Source organism: Botryllus schlosseri, chromosome 15 (assembly GCF_051294905.1).
Source record: "Botryllus schlosseri isolate E-star chromosome 15, Bs_hap1, whole genome shotgun sequence".
Lineage (NCBI taxonomy): Eukaryota > Metazoa > Chordata > Ascidiacea > Stolidobranchia > Styelidae > Botryllus > Botryllus schlosseri.
The window spans coordinates 23170067-23196268 of record NC_137250.1 but is presented as its reverse complement, the minus strand read 5'-3'; the positions used below and the strand labels follow the sequence as shown (position 1 = coordinate 23196268).

At 39.7% G+C, this 26202-nt stretch overlaps 3 protein-coding genes and 1 pseudogene across 3 annotated transcripts in view; 1 reads left to right on the top strand and 3 right to left on the bottom strand.

Annotated features, from left to right (window-relative positions):
• The window catches only part of LOC145456710 (WD repeat-containing protein 19-like), a 392619-nt gene that overhangs the window by 40630 nt on the left and 325787 nt on the right, over nt 1–26202 (bottom strand). Inside the window, exons 2-21 of the mRNA XM_080334813.1 lie at nt 18514–18569; nt 17880–18034; nt 17044–17222; nt 16596–16741; nt 15654–15767; nt 15039–15233; nt 13948–14228; nt 12944–13113; nt 11777–11883; nt 11467–11583; nt 11277–11410; nt 10370–10533; nt 10004–10173; nt 9675–9874; nt 8539–8760; nt 4006–4180; nt 3617–3840; nt 1165–1284; nt 500–605; nt 193–321 (exon numbers count right to left, since the gene is read on the bottom strand). Of these exons, the coding sequence (XP_080190939.1) occupies nt 193–321; nt 500–605; nt 1165–1284; nt 3617–3840; nt 4006–4180; nt 8539–8760; nt 9675–9874; nt 10004–10173; nt 10370–10533; nt 11277–11410; nt 11467–11583; nt 11777–11883; nt 12944–13113; nt 13948–14228; nt 15039–15233; nt 15654–15767; nt 16596–16741; nt 17044–17222; nt 17880–18034; nt 18514–18519 (3114 nt within the window). The 5' untranslated portion in view covers nt 18520–18569. The remainder of the gene's footprint in view (nt 1–192; nt 322–499; nt 606–1164; nt 1285–3616; nt 3841–4005; nt 4181–8538; nt 8761–9674; nt 9875–10003; nt 10174–10369; nt 10534–11276; nt 11411–11466; nt 11584–11776; nt 11884–12943; nt 13114–13947; nt 14229–15038; nt 15234–15653; nt 15768–16595; nt 16742–17043; nt 17223–17879; nt 18035–18513; nt 18570–26202) is intronic.
• On the bottom strand, nt 6157–8513 carry LOC145456712 (uncharacterized; annotated as a pseudogene).
• LOC145456716 (WASH complex subunit 1-like) lies at nt 18568–22448 on the bottom strand. The gene has a single exon (XM_080334820.1). The coding sequence runs from the start codon at nt 21058–21060 to the stop codon at nt 19666–19668; it is 1395 nt and encodes a 464-aa protein (XP_080190946.1). The 5' UTR covers nt 21061–22448; the 3' UTR covers nt 18568–19665.
• Nucleotides 22665–25969, top strand: LOC145456723 (large ribosomal subunit protein eL31-like). The gene is made up of 4 exons (XM_080334828.1): nt 22665–22779; nt 22936–23030; nt 25091–25216; nt 25803–25969. Exons 2-4 carry the CDS (start codon nt 22936–22938, stop codon nt 25948–25950), a joined length of 369 nt encoding a protein of 122 aa, XP_080190954.1. The 5' UTR covers nt 22665–22779; the 3' UTR covers nt 25951–25969.

Genomic DNA, 26202 nt, shown 5'->3' with positions numbered 1-26202 from the left:
ACAACCCTGGATACTACTTCCACTCTCGCTTCATCTTTTTTAACTCAAAAATCGGCATAGAGTACTCAATATTGCTTGCTCTTTGCATATCAACAATCTCATCACCAAATTTTATCAGCATATGAAAATTTGTGACAATACCACTCCTATTTGTACTTGAGTATCAACAATGATCACCTCTGGTCAACATACCTTGTTGTAGAGTCCTGCGAGGAAGTAGAATTTTCCGCACAGGAAATAATTCTTTTCGTTCTCAAAATGTACGGCGATGCTTTGAAGGTCGTCTGTAGTCGCGTCATCACCGATAATTTCAGCGTAGATCTATATTCAAGTGTCGCGTATTGAATGATATATTGATATTGAAATGAACCCGAATATTTTCCGGCTGACGCACGTCAGCAACAAGTAGAGATTTCAAAATTTCATGAAATTTTGAATAATCAGGGCAAAGCGTTTCAGCTTAAGCTTACTGCACTAACATTAAAATATGCAAAGTCACCTCCATCTGGCCGTGTTGCTGAGCCATTTGAAAAGCTTCGTCGTTGCATTTCGAGAGAACCAAAAACTGTATTGCAGACGCGTAATCGCCGAGGCGAATAAAAAACCTGTGATATACAAAAGTGTATTGGAGAGACTCTAAGTGGTACAGAACTTGAATATTCCATTGAATAATGTATTCATACTGAAATAAACCCAGATATTTCCGGCCAACTCCATCAAAAAATAGCAGAGAATAGTAAAGGACATTGTATGTCAACAACCCTATCGCAAAATATAGCGTCGCCAGCACAAAATTTGGATAATCGAGGCAAGCAGATGGTTTTTAAAGATCAAAATACTATTTGTGGATCATACGCGAAGACCTTCTTCTTGTTGGCGCAGACTAGATTGGCACGTTTTGATGAAAGTCGACGCTAAAAATAGTACATCGACCTTAAGCCATCTGTTCGTTGGATTATTCCAACTTTTTAAGTCACTGACGTCATGTTTGGTGATACGATTGTTGATATACAATGTTCGTTCCAATTCTCTACCAGTTGCTAATGATTACCTCTGACGAGTGTCAGCCGAAAATCTTTGGGTTTATTTCGATATGAATATATTATTCAATTGTAAATTTTGAATGTTGATTCCAAAATTACTTTCCCAATGAAAAGCGAGTACCTTGCAACCATACTAGCGCCGTCGATGGAACCGGTTTCCTTGACGATTCTTACGGCTTCTTCCGGTTTATGAAGATGATCGAGATAAACCCTGATCTCACTTTCGAAATCCTTGGCGTTCCTGAATCAAACGACCTCCAGTCAGTTTAGAAAGAAAAAATAACTACTGTTCGGACCAGCTCAAGGTGAATTTCAACGAATGATAACGTACCCAGGGGACGTCAAAGTAGCCATTGCACCATTATCTAGTACCTTTACCGATAAACGCGATATATTGAGCCGGTATTCAAAAGGTAGGCATTTAATTTAAATTACATTTATAAAACTCCACAGGATTTACTTAAACAGCTTTACAGCCATATTTCTATGTTTGAACACAAAATAAACTAGAAAGGCTGCATCTGGACACGTGTAACCAGAGATTGTTAGTATCGCAGTACTTTTTACTTTCTCAGAGTACTCGTAGATTTTGCGCGCTTGCGCTAATTTAGAGCAAGCGTTTGCAACTTTTTTTTACATCTTCCGGCAGCTTCCTAAATGCTCGGAGGTGATGCAGAATGCTGTTTTGAGCTGTTTGAAGGAATCTTACAGTGCAACTTTTTGCGACTTTTCTCCATTTTTTTCATGCAACTTTTTGCAAATTTTTCGATTTTTCATGAAACTTTCTGCAAGCTTTTCTGATTTTTCATGCAACTAACTTTTTACTGGAAATATTTGGCACTAAATGTAAATAGATCGCTCGATTATGTCACTGACGTTTAAATTTGACGTCCTTTCTGATTTGACGTACATTCAGGTTAGACCAGTGTCTCCCAAACTTTTTTTAGCTACCGCCCCCCTGGACAACGAATAAAGTGCCAGCGCCCCCCGACACCCCCCTCACACCACGCCTAAATGATAAAACGAAAGTTGTTCTGCATTTATTACAGCTTATAATGAGACGGATGAAGCTGTTGTATTATTATCATCATCCTCGACAAATTGGGTTGGAGTCGTAGTAAGAACAATCTTATTCTAAAATCTCCAGGGCTCACCTCCCGTACTGTCAAGTCGATTTCTGCTGTGAGCCTTATCACCTTATCACAGCACTTAAAACACGTTCTATCAAATATGAGCGGGGACGGGCAATGACGAAAAACTCTAACCGACTCCAGTGAGAGTATTGCTATTTAATTCAATTGTGTATCCAGAACGATTGATTGGAGATACTGAACTTCGGGTAGAACTCAAACTTGTTCTACACTGCAATGTAATCAGCTCCCCAATCATTTCATGCTCATAAACTTCACAGAATGGATTGAATATCCGGAGAGAATTTCTTATTGGAATATATCCTGGAATAAAATCACCATATCCTCGTGCAATTTACTGAGTTGATTGCTTTATGTTTCTCCATCAAATTACGGTGAAATATCACGGGATTATTATTGAATCTAGACAGTGCCATTTTAACCTTTATCAGGTTCATCATTACCAAGAACGGATATATTCTACTCATAAATTTTGGAAAATATTCCCGTCAAGTGGAAGCGATATCGTTTCTCGCAACCAGAAACGCTGTGTCGAAGGCCACGGTCGCGGCACTGTGGTAAATCCACGATCGTTTGAGACAAAGTAAAATCACGCAAGGCAGTTTCTGTAATGCCATCACACCTTGCAGTGAGCAATACCTGCTCAAATTCTCACAACACACAGTGAACCACGCTTTTCAAGGATACTGCCGTCTGCTAAATTAGTCCATTGATGGGCAGGTTCAACATTGTGAAGTAACAATTGACTTTTCCGGTACAGCTGAATAGATAGACGGATGACCCTAAATTACCCTGGCTGAATCGATTCCGCATTTTTACTGCGAATTTAGCTGCTTTATTTATCAATAGTTTCAACACTACGCAGCAGTTGTCTTCTAAACCTACACCGCCCCATTTTCTCTCAGCGCTCCCCCACCGCCCCACCTTTAGCGCCAGCGCCCCCCAATCGCCCATTTCGTGGCCAGCGCCCCCTTCACGCTCACGAACGCCCCCAGGGGGGCGCTGGCGCCCACTTTGGGAACCACTGGGTTAGACCGACAAAAAGTTATATTTTCACTGGGACAATTTTGGATACGGATTCTTGGATACGGATAGATTCGGGCATCTCATAACCTAATAATTCCAAGGAAATTGCCGGTAAATGTAACTTTTGTGAAAAATAAATGCAACTTTCCACAGATTTGACTGCAACAAAAACTTGCCCTACTAATCACTAAAGCGATTATGATTTTACATTTCTTCTACTTAACAGTTATCAATTTTGGCTAAACTAGGCCACAATTATTTCATTTCTACTTCCAACGAAATTGCCACTTCCATTTGGACTTGAGTGAAAACTTATGAACTTGAGTCCACTTTCACTTGAATGCCAACGGTAACGTCACAAAAACACAAAAGAATAAAATTAACTCGGCAAATTACTTGTAAGCGGCAACGGCCTCCGCATATTTTCCGTCAGCTTCCTTCGCCTTGGCGTACTGGAGATGAATTTTGGTCGACGTGACTTTAGGCAAAAGTTCTCCCACTTTCCTCCAGTTCTTACACCGGATGTAGACTGCGGCCGCTTTTTCGTCGTCTTTCGCCTCCTCGTATAATTCCGCGGCTTCCGGGAATTGACGCATGCTCTCCAGGATCGCCGCACATTCCTGATGCAACAATAGAATAAATTAAGGGAAAATAATCTTGGAGGTACAGAACTTCGATATACAGTTGAATAATATATTGACGAATATAATTAAGACTCAAGTCGAGTCACGACTCAAGTCATTACAACCCTGGAGAGGAAATAAAGCAGAAGCAAGGAAACTCACTCGTTTCAAAGCGAGACTGTTGCTCCTTTTAGCTTGCGACATGCCCCTCCTTATATCTCCTTGACGTAACGACATGCGCGTGATGCCATGGACGCAAACTTCATCATGTTCCGCAAACTGAGGTTCCCGCGTCAATCCCCGTTCGTAGTGGGTCAGTGCATTTGGATAATTACCCCTAAAATCAAAAGCACACGGACTGATTCGACATATTATCACCGTATTAGTTGCAAAATGTGAAACATCAGTTTTCAAGAAGGAAAATGATAACGCCCCAGGACACGCACCCATCAGGCATGCTTTTGTTAGCAAATCGATATGCTACACTTGTGTTACACTATGACCGAATGTGGTCTCAGATTACTTCTAAAGTAACATGTTGAACTTTTCTCGAATCAATTCCAACCAGTTTCCTTGAAAGTTAGTCCGAAGGGAGTCAAAACCTGTGTGGCATCGTGTCACAAGCACAGGGGTTCAAAAGCTTTTTATAGAACTACCCAAATATGAGTCGTATTGACATCTCGCAGCCCAAGCCTCACACTCACTCACATCATAAGATGTTAGTATGCTATACGTTTTTACGTGCATGTACGAAATACAAGTTCCACGTTTCACAGCTAATTAAAAAATATCAGTGACTCAGTGAGGTTGATTTCATTTAAATCTCTCCTTCATAGTATTTTTAATGTACACTCTTTTTCAATATCCACTATACAGGAATTGCTGGTTTCCGACCTATTCCTATCACAAGCGCAGTCCTTTCAGGAAATTTTTAAGCTCACAGAACCATGGATCATTGAACTTGATAAGTGATCAGATAAGTGCTCGATGGGATTCTATGCTTGAAACAATGATAACTAGGGCGATTTTTTTTAACTAAAAAATATCAAATTTTCACCTAAAAAAATCCGAATTTGACCAAATTTTGACCTCACGTATGTAAATTGAGTGTTTTCCCATATCTTGCTAAAATTGCACTACTTATCTTCATTCCTGGTTGGAACTGTCTGTCCTTACGAAGTAGTTTGGCCTGAAGAAACGTTTTTGGCTGAAGAACTGACAAATTTTAACCAGAAAAACACTATGGTAAAAATAATTGAAATTTGTTGTAGTACAACGAAAGATACTTTCTTACATTCTCGGGTAGAAAGTGTCTGTCCTTACTAAGTAGCTTGCCAAGAATGGAGAAAGAACGTTCAACAGCAGCAGTTCTTGGCTGACAACACTGAAGTTGTGCGTACACTGCTGGTGACACACCGTGTAGCTTCATTCTGACAATGCCGCCTACATCACAATTTTCATCGTGCGCTTCTCGATATAAGAACCATGCAATGCCCACGCAATCATGCATCAGTTAGGATATTGTGCTACGTTGACCATAACGCCATGTCATCTTATTTGTTTCATTTGACCGTTTATGATGAACAATGAGGAGACAATGGGCCGTCTACAACGATAGACTTATAAAGTAGGCTAAAAGCGGTAAAATATCAAATGATAAGTTCACAGACAGCGCAAAATCTACGATACAAACGAAATGCAGAGGTCAAAAAATGTTGACTTTGTAAAGAATTTTGACAAATTTTGACCTAACGCTTCAATTTTGACAAAATTTTGACATGTCAAAAAAATCGCCTTAAGGGGCTAAGCTACCCCTCGAATTGCAAAATCAGTCATACACCTATAACTTCGAAAATAGGGAATCGATCTTTCTGAAATTTGCACACAATGTGCTTCAGTGGATATTCTAACATTGGTTAAAATTTTGTGTGAAAAGTCCAAATATTTTTGACGTTCACCGTGTTTCCGTGATTTTTGAAATCAATTTTAGAAAAAGTTTTCGCAGAAAAATTTTCTGATGAAATTTTTTCACGGTGCGTTTTATAGATTCTTATTACTCCAAATTACGGACTCAAAAGGTTTTTTGATCATAATTTAAGTTCTTTTCAGGAAAAAAGTTTTTGTTCCGATTTTTTTTTTTAAATCGCAAATTTTTGATTTCGATGAACCGAAATGGAGGTAACCCTAACCTAAACGAAAAAATAAACCTTTTCATCCTGTTTAGCATCCCAAGGCACTTCAGACTTCAAATTTTCACGTTGATAGGACCAGTTTTTCTGCCTCAAATATTATTTAAGGTATCGAAAACCAAAGTTTTGAGAAAAACACCATTTTATTTTCAAAACATGTAAAACGCGCAGTAATATTTGAAAAAAGCCAATTTTACACAGTTGCGGAACTAAAAAGCCCCAGGAGAATACGTTTTTCCTTCTTCCTTTTCCAGTCGTTTGTTTTTTATGGATTCTTCAATTCTCGTCCGCTTGCGGGATGCGTTAGTTTTTTTGAGTTGTCTAGCATTCATTATGCGGCGAGTGTCTTTTTCCTTGACGTAGCTGTGGGAGCGTGGTGACATCACCATGCCAATGTCAGCACCTTGACATAGTATTGCAGATGCTCCCATGTTCCATTCCACAACACAGTCCGCAACAATACTGTCAAGGTATTTCTTACCAATGAACAGGGCTTTTGAGCACCTGTTCCATACGGTGCTATGGAGTGATTCATTGGCGTTTTGTGTCCGAAGGTCCATGCATCTTTCTAAAAACTCCACATTTCCCAGTTTGTCAAATTTGATTTTGAGTGCTTGAAACATTTTCTCCGTCAAAGGTTTGTGAGATTTGTCTTCTGGCCATTTTATCGGGCCTGTTACTCCTGCTGCTCGTGCCTTCAGGTAATAACACCAACTTACGTCGCAGTAGTCATGTCGGGGATTATCGTCAGAGGTGCAGTTATGATATAATATTGCTTTGATGGCTTTTGCTGCTTTTTCAGCATCTCCATCTGCATTGACAATAGCATTTCGATAGTAGTTACCCCATTTTCTTCTGCGTTCTTCAGTCAGCTTTCCTCTTCCTGACATCGTATGTTTTTTAGCCCGTTCCGTTTTCACTATATCATCGAGATTTTTTCGCATTCTCTTTGACACATGATTGATGCATTCACTTTTCTTTATTGTTATGTCTTCCCCATATGGCTTCAAATCATTCAACCCCTTATGCACAGCTGCATCCCCGTCTCCAATCAATGTTGTATATCTAAATCCAAAATCGCTGGAGCGCTTCCATAATTCTTTGGCAATATGGGTTTCCATGCTATTCGAACTGCCGGAATAGTTTTTGTCGCAACGTTGTAAATGTGTGGATTTCCATTCCTCTAATTCACTTTCTTCCAAATTCTTCCCCATGACTTCGCAAGATTTGCAGTAATTGCTCAGTACCATATAATCAACGATAATGCGAGTGACTGGCTCGATACAAAATCCGATGCCATATTTGCTTGTGTGTCCTCTCTAATGCCATGACCCATCGAATGAAACTGCGATATCCGTGACGCTCTCATCCGGCCCCTCAGAGACACCAATCTCATCTCTGACTATTTGTCTTGCATTCGAAAGATTTTCGTTGACGGACTGCTTGCTGCCATCCATCACCAAAGGTAATATGTTTTGGTATGCTTTCCTACTCAGTCCACCATGGAGCCCAATTAGATGGAAAAAGCTATTCAACTTGCTCCAATGTACCCCAACTTTCTGTGCACTAAAAACGCATCTTGTGTTTACATGATGATGCTGATGGGATGTTCCTGTAGACTCTAAAATATGTTTCGGAGCTGATGTGAATTTCTTCAAAATTTCAACATCACAACTCGAGCATGCTATGGCTATTTCAGCAGCCAACCCATTTTCTTTGTTTATTTTCCACGAGGAAGGTCCATTACACTGTTGACACTTCACCAATGACATAACAGTGTCCAAAAAGTCAAAGCTCACTAGTTGAAATGTTTCTTCTCGGCAGATTTCATCAGTAGCAGATCTCATATGATGGAATGCCATGACTCTTTTTTCAACTGGGGTTACCTCGACTTCCTTTGGCTTCTTTCTTGTCCCATCACCAATTTTCTTCCCATGAAATTTCTTTTTTTTACGACCATAAGCTTTTACAGTCGCCTTCTTTCCACCCATGTTACAAATAATAACCAATCTTCAGTACCAACATGCAGATATCGCCAAAAATCAGTCACAAAACCTGTCTCTCTGCACACAAAAACCGACTAAAATAGCCAAGCCTGGCTCCCAGCCTGTTGTTTTGATGTTACGCATGACCAGCTACACCATAGATACTCAAGTTACCAAACTTAGGGACAGAGAACAACGTAGAGCCAAGGAAATTGGGATATTGTCGGCGGCTGTTGCTTGAGATGAGGGGGGAGGGGGTTGTATAGGCTCAGAAAATATCGAATTTACCAAGGTTAGGATTATCCAATCATTAAAAGATTTGGATAGATGAAAGATCAAGTCGAATAGAAGCTATTTTACCAAAAAAAAGAAAATCGAAATTTTTTCAATTTCATGGGTAGCTTAGCCCCTGATGACAAAATTAAAATGTTTAGCACGCTGCACACGAAAGGGTAGAGACCCCTGGAATAAATTTACTACAGCACATCTATCTATACCCGAACAAAATTTACGTCGCTCACATGAACTCGAGTTGCACCGCGTACTCTTTTGCGATAAACGGAATCTGTCCCGGGTCCAGAGTCTGCGCCAGCTGCATGGCGGAGTCCCAGTGCAGGAGATCGCGTCGCAGGTCCAACGCGGCCGCTGGTTTACCCGAGTTTAGGAGCAGCTGTTGGGCAAGATCGTACTCACCCAGGTAAGAAGCCAGAGTGCCGGCCAGCAGGTTTGTGTCTTCGACAGCTCTGTTACAAAACAAAAAGCGTGACGACCTCTACTACAGCCGTTATCAAGTATTAGTTTACAGACTGCTAAAATTCTGTAACATATTTTTGAAAATCTACCCAAATGCTACTCAAAAGTAAATATTGGAAACATAAATTGGCTAGAAATTCGTTGCTGTCTTTTTGCTATTATGTGCGGCATCAACGCCTCTGCAAGGCATTCTGTTAAAAATCTTGAATTTGATAGTTTAGTATCTTTTGAAAGAAACGCAAATTTGCTTAATGCGAGGCAGACTCGGACAGCTAGATAATACTAGTGGTCTAATTAGTCTAAAGAGCAGGGTTGTAACCAAGTCACAAGGCTCCGAGTCACAAGTAAATCTCATTTTTCTAGTTTTGACTCGAGTCATTTTCAATTCATCATCGAGTCAAGTCCGAGTCCAAGTCAGTGAGAAGAGGTTCGAGTCCGAGTCACGGTATTATGACTCGAGTCCGAGTCCGAGTCATTGCGTGGACTGCTCCGTTTCCAGTTGAAGTCTCGTGAAACCCTCTTTTTATAACTGCTTGGCGATATTGAATGGTTCGCTTTTATAATATCCTAATTTTCCCCACTTTTAGCAGTTTCTGGTCGCATTTTCAAGTACCAGTACCGATAGACGAAATCCCCATAGTGTGGTACTTCACTATTCTTCGAAATTACAATGAGATGTCGGTCTCGGCCGACTCAGTCTCGAGTCATATGACTTGGATCGAGTCATGCGAAATGACTCGAGTCCAAGTCGAGTCAATACGCAGATTAACTCAAGTCGAGTCGAGTCATTTTCGTATTTTCGAGTCAAGTCGAGTCATCAGAAAATCGTGACTCGAGTCATTACAACCCCGCTAACGAGAACAAAATTTCGGTAATTTAATTGTAATGTAATCCTTTTTCGAACCTCAACTGCTGCAACGAAAGCACCATCCCGGCGTCCTTAATGCATCGGTATACTCGGATCGCGAGTTCCAAATCCAACGCTCCGATCGCCGCTTTTCCGAGCGCAACCCACAACTTCCTTTCGTTCAGCATCAAGCTGAGAGTCCACGACTCTTTCCAGCGGCAAAGCGCCAGCGAACTAGCCAGCTTCTTCTCGATAACCTGAAAATATAAATAAATGAAACAAAAAATAAATAAAAATGAAAAAAATGAAAATTAATGAAAAATTGAATTGATATTAATGATCTGGTTGTCCAAGCCTGTATGTGAGATTGCTGCAGAAAACCTCACCTGTGGATCCGTCTCTCTCTCTTCCAAATTCCTCAGAAACGTGTGAGTGTCGAGCAGTATCGTGTTGATTTTGCCGTTCGACAGCTGCAGGGTGACGCTCCCGTTGTGCAGTAGCAGAGGGTGCTGGGAAAAGGGACGGTGCGTCTGACCCACCAGTGATACGTGCGGACCTGCAGTGCAAGAAAAGTTAGTTGAAAGTCAACTAACTACTGAATTTTCGAATAGTTCTAGTTCTAGTTTCTGATATTTAAAAGAGATTACCGGTAGTTCTAGTTCTAATTCCAGTTTGTGATTTTTAAAAGAGTAGTTCTAGTTCTAGTTGCAGTTTTTAAAAAGAGATCAGTTCTAGTTCTAGTTTAAACGTACCTTCCAGGGATTGCCGATGGAATATGTAGGTGTTGATGGTCGTTTCGTCATAAACAATGAAGACGCCTTTGTCGAAAGGGTATTTCTCCCAAAGAAGGCCCTCCATGTTTGCTGGAAAATCGGGGATTTTGTGCAAAGCGTCGTTGACGGGATTGTACACGAATCTGGAAATAAAATATTGAATACATAAAATTGAAAAAAACAAAATATCCAACATCGGTCGGGCTCTAGATAGACCAGCACAAACTAGAACTAGAACTACTCAAGAAACTGGTAGTTACTTGACCGTTAACCAGGGTTGTAACCAAGTCACAAGTCAATCTCACTTTTATAGTTTTGACTCGAGTCAAGTCGAGTCATTTTCAATTCACCACTGAGTCAAGATCGAGTCCAAGTCGGAGAGCAGAGGGTCGAGTCCGAGTCATCGTGTTGACTGCTCAGTTTAGGGTTAAAGTCTCGGTAAATCCACTTTTTATAACTTTGTTTGGTGATATCGAATGGTTCGCATCTAATTTTTCTCACTTTTAGCAGTTTCTGGTCGCATTTTCAAGCACCAGTACCGATAGACGAAATCCCAATAGTGTGGTTACTTTACTATTATTTGAAATTACAATAAAATGTTGGTCTTGGCCATGTGAGTCTCGAGTCATATGACTCGAGTCCAAGTCGAGTCAATACACAGATTGACTCGAGTCGAGTCATTTTTGTATTTTAAGAAAATGACTCGAGTCAAGTCAAGTCATCAGAAAATCGTGACTCGAGTCGGACTCGAGTCATTACAACCCTGCCGTCAACTAATTAGATTGGTAGTTTGTACAAGTCCGGCTCTAGAAGAGCATTTACGATAAAAAGAAAAATAAATATGAAAAATAAAAATTTTCGAACGTCAAGCTTGTTCGTAACCCACCCATGCCCCTGATCGTCGACAATGACCAGCCTAGTTCCAGCAAAGTCCTGATGTATGCTTCGTATGCCGGTCGAGTGTCTGAACACATTAACCTGGTTCCAATCTTCCAAACTGAAGAAATGCAGATTGCCCGACTGCATGGGAAAACAATTAAGTTAAAATCGCAAAATATAACGGAAAAATTTCCCACCTCTGTGCTGTAAATTAGATAATCGTTTGTGATGTCACATGACGTGACCTTCCCGGCGTCGTCTCTTTCTGGAAATAATTTCGTTTCCCGCTCTTCCATCCCAGAGCTCATGTCGATCTGTCGATAAAACAAACTGCTAATTGCTACCAAATAAGGATAGTCGTTAAGTCGCCGCTGAATCAAAGCAGCTTATGTCCATTTTACATATTTTGTGAACATTAAAGTTATGTAAAAATTTTAAAAACTGGACCTAAAAATTTGAAAAATGGACATGAGACAGTTTGATTCCAGTGCGAAAAATATGTCATACCAAGTGTAATTGCACTTTTCCTTCAAACATCACAGCAGCGTAGTCGGAACTCAGCCTCATGCTTTGGATGGTTCCCAGATATTCGCGATCTTTCATTCTTCTGTGGCCTGCATTTTTACATTCATAAAAACATCTATGGGCAATCAAATACGTCAACGTCGCTACTCAGGCTCTTGGAGGTACAGAACTTCAATACACAATTATATAATACATTCGTATTGAAATAAAGCAGAATATTATCGGCTGACACTCGTCAAGAGAAATTGTCAGAGCTAGCAGAGAATTGGAAAGAACATTGTATATCAACAATCGTGTCACCGAATATGGCATCAAAATTAGAGATCGTTAAAGCTTAATGTACCATTTTTAGATTATACACAAACTCCTTCCGTGGGCACTGGCTAGGTTGGTAGATTTTGAAAAAAGTCGAATCCAAGGTCAACTAACTGAAGACAAGAATGGCCTCTCCCACGAAATATTATAAAAAAAATTGATGAAATGCGTGGTAAATATCTGAAGCGTCTTGATATGTGTATATGTAGGGTTGTTCCGAAATAACTTTTTTTCAAATTTTACTGGCTATTCGTTAAAACAGTTGCACGCTGCACACCAAATTTGGCTCAATTCTAACATGTGAAATGATGATTTTGGATTTGAAATAACAAGTCTTCATAGCGGGAAATTCTATAATTATTTACTATAGAACTACCCACAGTAAATACTATTATTTCAAATCCAAAATTTTGAACCCGAATAACTTCGCTTCTACCGGTCTGAATTGAGAGAAATTCGCTATGAGTCGCTTTTTTTAGACGATTTAACAATTTCACGGGGTTGCCAGTATAATTAGCGGAAATTTTTAATAACTTGAGAAATTTTATAAATAGCTTCATATCTACGCATTTGAATCGAGCCGAATTTAGTGTGCGGCGTTTTCTTTGTCAACTCGACAGTTTTATCAAATTTAGAATAGTAAAATTTAAATAAAAAGTAAATACATAGATTATCTTTATGTCGTAAGTCACCAGCCTATAGAATCAAATAAAATATTGCGCTTTGGGTTAAAATTCTAATTTTACTATGGTGTACTATGGACATGGTGCCGCCTGCGAATGGATTCATATGTTGAATACGGCCCCCCAGCCCTGACCCGGGTTAATTGCTCACCATTTTCTGTAACTGCGTAAAACCAGGCCCTGTTGTTCATACCGGCCGCCACGTGGTACGGTCCGCAAGCGATAAAATTAGGTTCTACATCGATAGGTATCGTGAGTCTTTCCGTATCTTCCGCTGGATTGATGATGGTCACTTCCAGCAACGAGGTCAGGTACGCGATTCTGCAACAAACCAAATATGCTGGGGTGGAACAGGACGGCATTACAAAGTTATTGCAGTAGAAAAATTTGGATTTGAATAAAATAGTATTTACGGTGTCTAACTCTGTAATTATATATTATCAAATCATGGAATTAGAAATGTTTCAGAGTCCAAGTCAGAGTGTTCAAGCCCAATATCAAACCAGTATTCACCATGAAACCAATAAATGTTTCCCATGAACACCACACAAAAAGTTGATAAACGTCAAAATTTGTTGTGTTTTGGGTCGGTAGCTAGGGTTGAGGGATGACCGATAGGGTAGTGATATCATCCCTCACAACAACCCTAAACTCTCGACGTAACCCTAACATTCCTTCCCGAACCCTAATATCTGTCATCCCGCAACCCTAATATCCCTTACCCCAACCCAAAACACAATAAATTTCGACTTTTATAAATTTTTGTGTGGTGATCATCATGGTATTAAGGGGGAAAATCGTTTGACATGGGACGTATATCGAAGAAGCGCCCACTTTTTTTGAAACATTCGACTAATAGCAAAGATCTTGGATTCCTAATATACTCATTTTTCTCACTCTAAACATGCTTATTCAAACAGATGAAAGACAGTTTCCGGGCCTATTTTTCAATTCTCTGTCCTGGTAAACAAGAGTTGAATAAGTCATACAGCATGTGTCGATTCATATGATTTGGTTCAAGTTGAGTCAAGTCAATACACAGATTGACTCGAGTCGAGTCATTTTCAGAAAATGACACTGGTCAAATTGCGACTCGAGTCAGATTCGAGTTGAGACATGACTCGAGTCACTACAACCGTGAACCGTGAGACTCACCTGGTCCCGTTTGTATCTCCAAGCATGGGAAGCTTGGTAAGGTAACAGTGAAGATTTCCTTTCGCTGCCGAGACAGCCAGCAACTGCCCGTCGTCCGTCCAAGCCACATCGCGTAGTCCTTTTGGCTCGTCCTCTACGTTGATAATGGCGGTGACCTCCGTTAGTTCGCGTATATCGTGGATTCTAATGCTGGAATCTCCGCACGAAGCGGCAGAGCCCAGGGATTCGGATATGGTGACGCAGGAGAGGTAGTCGCGGTGGTTGCGGACTTGGAATAGTTCCTGAAAGACGAAATTGTCGAGGTTGGGCCTCATGTATGTAAATTAGGAATTTTTGCACATGTTACAATTGTACTACTTATCCTCATTTCTGGTTGGGACTGTCCGTACGAAGTAGTTTGGCCTGAAAAAACTTCTTCGACTTACAAACGAACAAGTCTTTACATGAAAAAACTTTATTTTAACGAAATCTGGACCCTCGAAGGATTCCAGTAGTTACATCACGCATTATCGTAGAAATAATGAAAATTTGTTGTAGTACCATAAAAGATACATTCCTACATTCTCATGTAGAAAGTGCCTGTCCTTACTAAGTGGCTTGCCACGAATGGAGAAAGAACGTTCAACAGCAGCAGTTGTTGGTTGACAACACTGAAGTTGTGCGTACACTGCGTGTGACACACCGTGTTGCTTCATTCTGACCATGTTGTCTACATTACAATTTTTCATCAAGCGCTTCTTGATATAAGAATTAATGCCCAGGCAGTCTTTCTTCAGTTAGGATATTGCGGTATGATGAGCATAACACCATGTCAACCTATTTGTTTCATTTGATCGTGTATGATGCACAATGAGCAGAAAATGGACAGCACATATCTACGATACAAACGAAATGCATGTTGCAAAACATTTTCGACTTCGTAAACAATTTTGACAATGTTTTGACCTAACGCCACAATTTTGACAAAAATCACCCTCGTGATGATCGGATATCCGAAACCAAATACCCGATTCACAATGAAGTGAATCAGGTACCGGTACTCAATTTTGCCCAGACCTAATTGTCGTAAAAACGCAATAAAACAAGCCTACTTGACCGATCTCCGACGCGTGCGTTGAAATGACCAAGAAAAATCCGCGAGACATCCCGATCATGACGTAGCCGTCTCCGTACCATCGATACGATTCGATTTCGCCGTAATGCTTCTGAAACGCCAGTCCAATCGGATTCTCCTCGTCGGTCATCTTGTAGAGGTACAAGTTCTTTTTGTTGACAACGAGGCTCACCTGTTAAATGTTACAGGTTTAATCTTATTTCCAGAGGTAGTCACTGTAGGTTAGGGTTGTTCACAATTAAATTTTTCCTTCAAAGTGTACCGACTGTTCCATAAAATTGTTTGGATGGCGAAAAATATGCCGCACACCAAATTTGGTTCAATTCCAACCAGTAAAAGTGAAGTTATTAGTGTTCAAAATTTTGGACGTGCAATAATAGTATTCAATGCCCTATTTTATAGACATCTTGACAATTTCATTGGGTTGCCATTAGAAGTCAAGCTGAAGCAGAAGTCAAATTAGTTGAAAACACAACAAGTTGAGAAAGCAGTGTAAATAGCCAAGACCTACTCGACTACTTCAATAGTATTTTTGTCACTGACGACAGTACCTCTGCGCATTTCCCAAATCTATGATACAACTAAAACTCACTGTGTTTTGTCCAACATCGCTCCTGTCGTCGGACTTCATTTCCGAGAATTGCATCAGACTGGGAGTTCCTCGCACATTGAATTGCGAGAGAGTTTTTCCGTCTCTGTCGCTCACCTGGATTCGATGGTTAACGTTACGAGAGAGAAAAACGGGACGTCAGGTGCAGACTTGTGCAAGCTGCCGGATTTTCAAACCGCGCAACTGGAACTAGAACTGCTCGCTTTTCGAAAATTGCGACTGGAACTAGGATTTTCAAAATCCGGAACTAGAACTAGAACACTTCAATACTCGCGACTAAAACTAGAACTACTCATTTCCAAAAATTGCAACTAGAACTACTCACTTTTCAAAAATTGCAACGGGAACTACTCACTTTTTCAGAAATTGCAACTAGAACTACTCACTTTTTCAAAAATTGCAACTAGAACTGGGATTTTCAAAATCCGGAACTAGAACACTTCAAAACTCGCGACTAAAACTAGAACTACTCATTTTCAAAAATTGCAACTAGAACTACTCACTTTTCAAAAATTGGAATTAGAACTGGGATTTTCAAAATGCGCATCTAGAACTAGAGCTGGATTACTTCAAAACTCGAAACTAAAACTGCTCACTTTTATAAAATTGCAACTAGAGCTAGGATTTTCAAAATGCGGAACTAGAACTACTCGCTTCTATAAAATTGCAACTACAAATAGAACTACTCACTTTTCAAAAATTATAACTAGTACTAGGATTTTCAAAATGCGCAACTAGAACTAGAACACTTCAAAACTCGCTACTAAAACTAGAACTACTCATTTTCAAAAATTGCAACTAGAACTAGGACTTTCAAAATGCGCAACTAGAACTAGAACTACCGGTGCTCAGAGAACCAGCAGCTACTTGATCGTGAACTAGTCTGGTAGTTTGTACAAGACTGATTGGGTGGCATATACTAACCGTGACCATATTGTCAACTCCACCTAGAGCTAACTTATTCTCATTGCTCCAGGCTCCGCAGATGATCTTTTTGTTGTGCTTGCCCAGTATCGGCACTTTTCTGCCTACTTTGTGGTCGTACAGAACTACATTTCCTTTCATTGTACCTAGGAAGCAAAACATAAACTTCAATTCTAGACATCAACAAGTCATGGATGGAGTCGTTTGGTGATTGGGGGATTCAGAAAGGCTTTACTTGGTGAAATTCAGAACCTGATAGAAACTCGAATCATTCTAATCCAGAATATCAAAGTTAGACGAAACTCTTAAAGCTTCAATATACAATTGAATATTATATTGTTATTATTGAACCAAGATTGAGATAGTTAGCTCTACACCTCTATTATTCAAATTCCCATGCTCAATGACTCAACCACAACGAGGGCACTAAAACCCCAAAGTGACGTACCGATTGCAAGGAGCAACTCATTGACCGCCCATAAAAGAAGCGTGTGTCCATCTTTCGCACCACTGTCTACTGTAGTCATCTTGTGCTGATTTGCGTCCCACAAATACAACGAGCTTGACCTCTCACACGTGACAGCCAACGTGTCGCCGTCGTGGTCCCACTCCATACCAGTGCAAGAGCTGGAATGTGGAAGCAGAAATTGCACCCTCACAGTATCAACACAGAAAATAGGCTAAGTGTTTTTGGCATAGTAAAAAAAAAAGAGAATCATCCTTGCGCAGTAGGATTGTTCAAAATTAACTTGTTTCCTGAAATTTTACTGGCCATTTGACAAAATTGCTGGGCTGGCTGAAAAAATGCTGTAGGCCTACACCAAATTTGGCTTGATTCCAACCTATTGGATTTGGAAGATTTTCAAAATTTTCTAGAGAAACAGAGAAGTTCTTGGTGTACAAAATTTTGGATTTGAAATAATAGTATTTCTATACCGTAATTCTATAGTTTTATAATTATTAAAGAATTTCCAACCTTAAAATTTATATACGGTAGTAGAGAATGGGAAAGAATATTGTACCGGTATGTCAACAATCGTATCACCACATCCGACGTAGCAGGCATGAAATTTTGATGTCATTCTTTGTGACACGATAGTTGACATACGATGTTCTTTCCAATTATTTACTAGTTGCTGAAAATAACCCCTGAATAGTGTCTCCCGGAAATACCCGGGTTTATTTCAATATGAATATACGATTCAACAGTATATTGAAGTTCTGTAACTCAAAGAAGCTCTTCAAATATATTATCATACTATGTATATGTATGAGCTATCAAACCTTGTCACTGGAATTTCCTCCTGCAATTGACCGTGTCTGTCCCACACTCTGACTGTGTGGTCCGCCCCGGTGGTGGCCAGATAATTTCCGAGTTTTTTCTGCCATTGGAATGTCACAGGTGCGTCGCCATGCGGCTTATTCAGTGAGAACATTCGCTGAAGGACAAAACGGAATGCCGGTAATCTAATTATAATTTAATTTGTGAAATGTTTCTATGTTCTAGTTTTAGATCTAATATTATTTCTGGTTTTCCTGAAAATGCAACGGGAAACAGTATAGAGCAAAACGAGCCAAACTTGCCGTACAGACATTTGCTATTCACATGCAACATGCTCATAAGAATGAATTATGACTTGATATGACCTGAACTTGTTTCAATGTCCAAGTTTTTGCGAATTCAGTAATTCTAATCCAATTTGAAAAAACTGCAGCTATAATTCTAATCCTAGTCTAATTCGGAAAAAAATCTGTATACAGTAGCTACAATTATAATTTTTATGAATTTGTAAAATCTAGAAATTTTCTCGTCCTCCAACTCTCGCTTGAAATTTGTGTCTTTATATTTTTGTCATCGAAGATATATTCTAATAACTGGCTTTTAAATGACTATATGCATTGAAATTAAGCTGTTTACCTTCATGTTTCCTTTCAACTTCCCACATACATCCAGTTGCTATCCAAACTATAATTCTGTGAATATTAAATCGTGTATGATTATGAAAATAACAATGATGCCAAAACAATAGGCAGAAAAAGACAAAATCACATCCTACGAAGTCATCACAATATCAATACGTTCATCTTATGGAAGGCTCATGCAAATTACAGGGGCTGCAAAGAAATCAATCCAGTTGTACACAGCAAAACGAATATTACAAGAATTTAGGCAAAATGCAGTTGAGAAATGTATTCCTAATAATATCTATATTCATTATTATTGAAATAAACCCAAATATTTTCGGCTGACACTGATTGGGGCTAATCGTCAGCAACTAGTAGAGATTTTAAAATAACTTTGTATATCAACAACCATATCACAAGACGTTTACTGTCTATATTCAAAGTTCTATTTGAATCTCTACTAATCGCTGACGATTACCCCTGACGAGTGCCAGCTGAAACTATTCAGGTTCCTTTCCACATTCCTATATTATTCAATTGTATATTGAAGTTCTGTACTTCCAAGAGTCGCTTCTTAGGCAAGATAGGAATATTTTTAAACCAGAAATTGATACGATCACGAAATACGTGAAAAACAAAAATCATGAAACATAGCATAGGGAACCGGAGTACAAATACAGATCATAAAATATATCACGAATGCTGCAATTGAATCATAGCTTATTCGAGAGATTGCACATGAAATCATTTGTCAAAAGGGCTCTAGTGTACTTTCTTATCCACAGAAACATGACCGTTACCAATTTTTAACCCAAATTTTTACAACCCTACTCAGGTGATATAGAATGCCTCGCATTCCTAATATACAAATTTTCCTCATTCTTAACAATATCTAGCCCTATTTTTCAAGTTGTCACCATTAACGATAAACAGAACAGAAATAACGTGGTAGCTTCACTATTCTTCGAAGTCACAATGCCTGTTTTGACCATCCGACTCTAGAGACATATGTTTCGGTTGAATCATGCTTGATCATTCATGTAGGGGCCTACAAGTCAAAACAATACAGAAAATGATTCAAGTCAAGTCGTGATTGGCAATGACAATGCTCAAGTGTTGTGAATAGGATAGTACACTAGGCAGGCCCGTCTAAAGATCATTCTTATTAATTCCAATCATCATCTTCCTCGTTAGACGCCGAGGGGGCAGTGGGGGCCGGGATCATGGCCGAGATTTTATCCATAGCAGACCCACCGCCCGTCACATTGCTATTATTCTCGTTGGACTGCTTATCCGCATTTTTAGCTCCCGAAATTCCTTTCCTTCTCATAGCCAGACGGCTCGCTAAATCTGCCATCATATCCCCACCAGACGCGGCCGAAGTCGCCGCTTTTTGCTCTTTTTCCTTCTTTTTCGCGATTTTCCGATTTTTACTACTTTTCAGTTTCACTTTACCGACACCGCCCGCATTTCTGATGGAGGCTAGAAGATCGGACCGGCCCGAATCCGGTTGAGACACAGGTTCTGGCACTGCAGATGGAGGGGGTGGTGCTGGGGCTGGAGGAGGTGGGGGTGGTGGAGGTGGAGGTGGTACAGCAGCAGGTGGACCAGCAGCTGGTGGACCAGATGGTGGTGGTGGCGGTCCAGGAGGGGGTGGTCCAGGAGGTGGTGGTCCTGATGGGGGTGGCATATCATTAACAACATCAGGTACATTATCAACTCCTGGTAAATCCGGAAGACTAGCTAACAATGCAGACGGCGCAATACTCTCGTTAACATCACTACTAAAAGCCAAATCAGCTATGCCTGGCAGGTCCGGTAAATCCAACGGGACATCAATTTCAGGCACTTCTCCCAGCCCCGGGACGTAAAGATAGCTTTCCGCCGCGTGGCGCTCCATTTGCTCTCTATTAATAATCGACATTGGTGCATCCCCAATTTTATCACCGCCATCATCATTTTCAGGTGCGGTAGTTTTGGCGCGTTTCGAAGATCCCAACGGGTCAAATGTGGTGTATTTTTTGTATGGGTTTTCCTCGGAATTGAAGAGAAGCAATGAGCTCAGAGATTCCAGATTTTCAGGCAAACCTCCGAGACCTTCGCCCAGGCGTTCGTGATAACGAGACGACTTGCTTCTAGGACGTGGCATGTTGTAAAATGTCAGTTTTTCTTTTAAATCTTCATCATCAAAAGGGTTGTGTTTGGATTGAATTTTTCGATAGCTCCGTTTCACTTCGTTTAGTGAGCTCACCACATCTTTAAACATAGATTCATAACTATTTCTTTCATCTCCTGCCGGATATTTAGAGCTGGAAAATACTTGCGTCGCTTTGTTGCTTCCGCGCACTTTTTCAATTTTTGACTCAGCAGATTTTATCCTTTCCAGAATTGTATTGAGTTTTTCGCGATTTTCCTTCACTCTGGTGTTGACTCTGCCGAAAACGTCCTCGGAAATCGAGGATATCTGCTCTAAAGCGTCGGAGTATTGGAAAATAGTCTCCTCGCGCCGTAAGTCATACGGAATGAGAGAGACGGTGTACATTTGGTCATGGCGGTCCATATTATTCGACTGTACACAAAATAGTTTTGGTACAGTACAGGCCCAATGCAAACACAAGCCTGATTACCTCTACACTAAAGACGCGAAAGAATTGCATATTGTTAAAAAGTAGGCATATAGCTGCTGACCAAAATAGCATTTGAGCACAGGATTGCATCGACTTGAGTCACAATTTTTTGTTGACTTGACACTAGTCAATTTGTGTTTTCACTCGACACATTTGATGTGACTTATTCAAGTCCGATATATCAGAACTGATCATTGAAAAATAGGTTTTTTATCTATTTGAATGAACATGTATAGAATGAGGAAAATGAATTCAAGTGTTTCACAGTTGAGTTGAACCTGACTTGAACTCGATACTGAACAGTAAACATTATGACTTGGACTCAAACTAGAGTCTTAACACTATGACTCGGATTCAAACCGTTGCTGCATGACTTGGACTTGACCTGATGATGAATTCAAAATGACTCAACTTGACTCGAGTCAAAACTATATACCGGTATGTCAAATTGACTTGTGACTCTAAGCTTGTGAATTGGATACAAAATCATACAACCATGGCACGTAGCTGGTAGCTCTGCCACTGCCATTCAAATGTTCACTACAAAAAGTAATTTGCAATTTTGGTTTTAAATCATAGACAGTAAAATGATTAGGTCTAATTCTTTAGCTATTCAGTCATATCGATGAAGTAAGGTGTTAAAATTGAAACTGAGCTTTTTATTACGGTACTATGTTGAATTGTGACGATTATTCAGTCTTAAAAACCAAATCAATACAGCAAATACCAGTGTAAACGTAACTTTTGATTTGACATATAATGCTTATTAAAACAATTTTTGATTCATCAGTTTATTTTTTTGTATTGTTTGTAAGACAAATTTTGCTAGTCAAAAAACATCATGGTCTGTGGGCTTACGAATTGTCATGAGATGAGACAACAAGACATAGCTAGATTGTTGCGACCATTTTTCGTCAATAAGCACCTGAGACAAAATGTAGGTCATATAAAAGGTAACTATGTTATTATTGTTATAAACGGATTTTCATTGTAACTTTTTCTTTGCTTTGGAGCATGTGAGTGTAATACCAACACCAAGGAAATTTAAAACATCATTAAGCTCCAACATAACAATTCTACTTTCGCTTTACTTGCCCCCAAGGCCCCAAGAAAATGTCCACTTATTTGGTGCTGAATGCATATTTAGATAAGAAAGCCTATATTTAGTTTCAACTCCCAAATAACTGCTAAAAAGTAACACTTACGATCAAAGTTAAGGTATCTATGTATAGTAGTACTCACAGCTGTTACTGCAAAACATCGTATGCATATCGTACATAAATATACACCGATTATTACGATAATATTATTATTACATATTCTACGTTGAAGAGGAAGACCGGTAAATTTCTCACACAAAATCAACTCAACAATCAGATGACTAATCACTGAAGCGTAGAATCGTAAATAGAGCGGTTGTTTTCATTAAAAAAAAACATAGAAAATAAAATATTATTTCGTTTTGTATAGATTAACAGAAAACTCCGATAAAATATAAAATCATTCATATATACATCCAAGTACGCTATATAACACTCATGTGGCATACAATCGATATATGATGTTTAGTCAAACTCGTGACCTTCAACCTCTCCAGTAAGTCTGGAATCGACGTTGCCGGTTCGATCTTTTCTCAGGCTTCGCGAGTCACGGTAGGTCCTACTTCTTAATCTGGATAGATCTTGGTTATGTTCACCAAATTATGAGATAAGTTTCGTTTTTAAAATTACATAGAGATATGATGTACCTGATAAGCTATGAAACGGTACTATAGGACTGTCATTTAGCAAGGTACGTGTTGATTTCAGATGGTGGCGAAAAAGGATAAGAAGCGCCTTGGAGCGACCAAAGAGGTGGTTACTCGTGAATACACCATCCACCTTCATAAAAGGATTCATGGAATGTAAGTAACCACTTAATATTACCACTTCTCAGTGCGGTGTATACTATGAAAATGTGTATTGTGACCTGTGTCAGTGCCAATAAGTGCCGCAGACTTCATATCGCAGCATTTGATATCCAAAGTGGAATTGGTGGCAACGTCACGCAGGATTTTCTATTTAATTTCTTAATTATTCTATGCAGAAAAAGCTCAGGATTTATTTCAAGAAATGAACCGAGATTCCATAGGGGTTTGATATTGAAACTGCTTTGATTCATCAATCTATCATGTAGAAATTCATGTTTCGATTTATAATTTGCCTGATTACTGTCCACATTACGTATGTCGAGTTTGATCAAGATATTCTTGTAAATTGCAAATTTGAAATGAACCTTTCAAACCAGTGGGCCCCGGAGTGGAATTGGTGGCAACGTCACGCAGGATTTTCTGTTTAATTCCTTAATTATTCTATATAGAAAAGCTCTCATCACGCAGGATTTATTTCAAAAAATGGACAGAGATTCCATATAGGAGTGGGCCAGTGCTGAGACGCCGATTCCGTATTGGAATTTCAACTCTTATTTCATTAGTACTACTTGATATCCAGAGTGGAATCGGTGGCAATGGCACGCGCAACGTCACGCGAGCATTTATAGCTGATCACGCCGATTAATGAATTATGCTGACGTCACGAAGCGTGTCCAGATCCAGAATAAGGCACTTGCGCTTTACAATGTACTCGAGCAAGCGTGGCATTTGCGTAGCAGCGAATATACGGCGTAGCTCAAGTCCGGCGGATACCAGGTCTATTTTAGCACATTGTGTCATTTAATAAGTAATTCAGTATTGAATCAGAGCAAAAAATATTTCCGTCACGCGGATGAAATTTTCCAATCACGCGAGAAATCCGTCTATCACGCACAACATGTTGTCGAAAACAACCACCGATTCCAGTCTGGCTTGACATATCCATAATAAAGACGTATTATAAGTTCTCCTAATCCAGTGGTTCCCAACCTTTTTCGTCTCGTTCCCCCCTTGGTCGATATTTGAGCTAAAATTCCCCCCCTATGAAAAAATTGCCTGTGACTGAAAAAGGTGCTTTTCAACGCACAATCATTTGTTGACTGGGCAATTAATGGCCCAACATATTCAGATATGTCTGAACTATATCGAATGCGGACCGCACTACACTTTGATAAAGTACCGTTAAATTTGACCTGTTTTTACCGGTCGGGTAGCCGCTGACGAAAAATGAATCCGCTTGCTTTGGACTTGAGTTGAATTGAAGAATTTGGTATGTGTTTCAGGTTAGCTCACATGTTGGCTTCAAAAGTTGAACAATTTCAATAGCGGCCTTGTGTTGAATTCGGCTAGAATTTTTCCTGCTTAGTAGCAATTTGGTCGACAGGCTGTCGCGGTCCCAACGAAATCGTTTCGTGAGCCTCACTTTATCAGGGGATGTAATATCTACGGAAGGCATCTAAACATACTCCTAGCTTAAAATCCGCCAAAGAAACATAGCCTACAATTATAAAGAACTAATTTCTACTTAACAGTTCTATACCATAAAAATCTAAAAAATGTCGTGAGCCCAGTCTATCTTCCGATGCAATGCCACAAGCCAGATTTCACATTGATAAATTTAGGCCAGATTCCCCCCTAAAAATTTCAAAATTCCCCCCCCCCCTGGTTGGGAACCACTGTCCTAATCTTTTCAAGAAACGCATTACGGTAATGATTCGATATCTTGACTACAAAAAGCGAAATTTCAACTTGGAGTCATTGGTTGTGGTGGTCCATTATAATTACTATGCGAATGGGATTTGTGGACTGCCTCATGATCCGCAGTGTATGTTGACATAGCGGTAAGTCACGTTCTACTCTGACAAGGTATTGTTAAAATTGATTTTTTTTTCTTCGTTGAGCTGCAAATGATGATAACACGACGGTCTTCATACTTTTTTATGATGAACCTGAACTCTCTTACTGATGCAGTTGTATGTAACTATGAGTGTAATTCGGTGTCGCTTTCATTTGAGTTATAGGTATCGTAGTTCACCAATTATGCATACTTCCAGGTCCTTCAAGAAACGAGCCCCTCGTGCGGTCAAGGAAATCCGTAAGTTCGCCGAAAAAATGATGGGAACCAACGACGTGCGTATAGACACACGACTGAACAAGGCAATCTGGGCCCAAGGTGTCAGGTACACACGACTGTCTTTCTTGTTTCTCATTTAGTTTGCCAATGTACAGTGTATGTATGTAAGTATATGATGGTGATTTTATTCAAAATACGCAAAGCGTCAGCAGAGATTTGCTTTCAAAATTAGGCATTTTCTCATCCTGTGCTTTGCAAAAGAGAGTCGAGGGTAGTTTGAAGTGCGGCAGTCTCCTATACTGCTATGCTATAGAGCCTTCGTACATTATTGGTAGTAGAACAAAGGAATAGGTGTCTTTACTATGTCAATGTCGACAACTATCTCCTACTCTTGAATAAATAGGGAACTATGCCATTATTCTACTTTGGTATGCCCAGTGCCGAATACTATCAGACTCACCGGGAAATATTTCATTATTCTGAATTAAATCTAGTTAGTTTTAGTTGGTTGCGTATTTTTAAAGGTTCTTACTTTTAGCTCTTTGCAAATTTTTTTGCAAGTCTGCTTAAAAACTAATCTCGACTTGACTAGAAAATATTTAATAGTTGCTGACGTTGATGAAATAGATATTTCCGAGCAGAAGATGTTTTATCTGTGAAGTCCTTCCCTAACCAAGCATATGTATTTATAGGAACGTCCCGTACCGGATCAGGGTTCGTCTCGCACGAAAACGTAACGAGGACGAAGACTCCGCTAACAAACTCTACACTCTCGTAACGTGGGTTCCTGTCACTTCGTTCAAGGGACTCAACACCATCAATGTTGATTCAGAGGAATAAATCTTGTAGACATTCAAAACGTGTGATTCCTTTGATATCGGGATAGCTGCTATCAAGCTTCTGTCTGTGTCAAACAAGTGTTGATCATTTGTTGGAAGCAGGATTCTCATGTTCCTCATCAGTATGGTGAGCATGCCAAGCTAGATAAGAGGTGATCCTTAGTACAGAACTAGTTTACAAGTAGAAATGCAGATGACTAGGGATGCTGAAGCTACATCGGGTGGAAGTTTAAATGTAGAATTATTCATACCA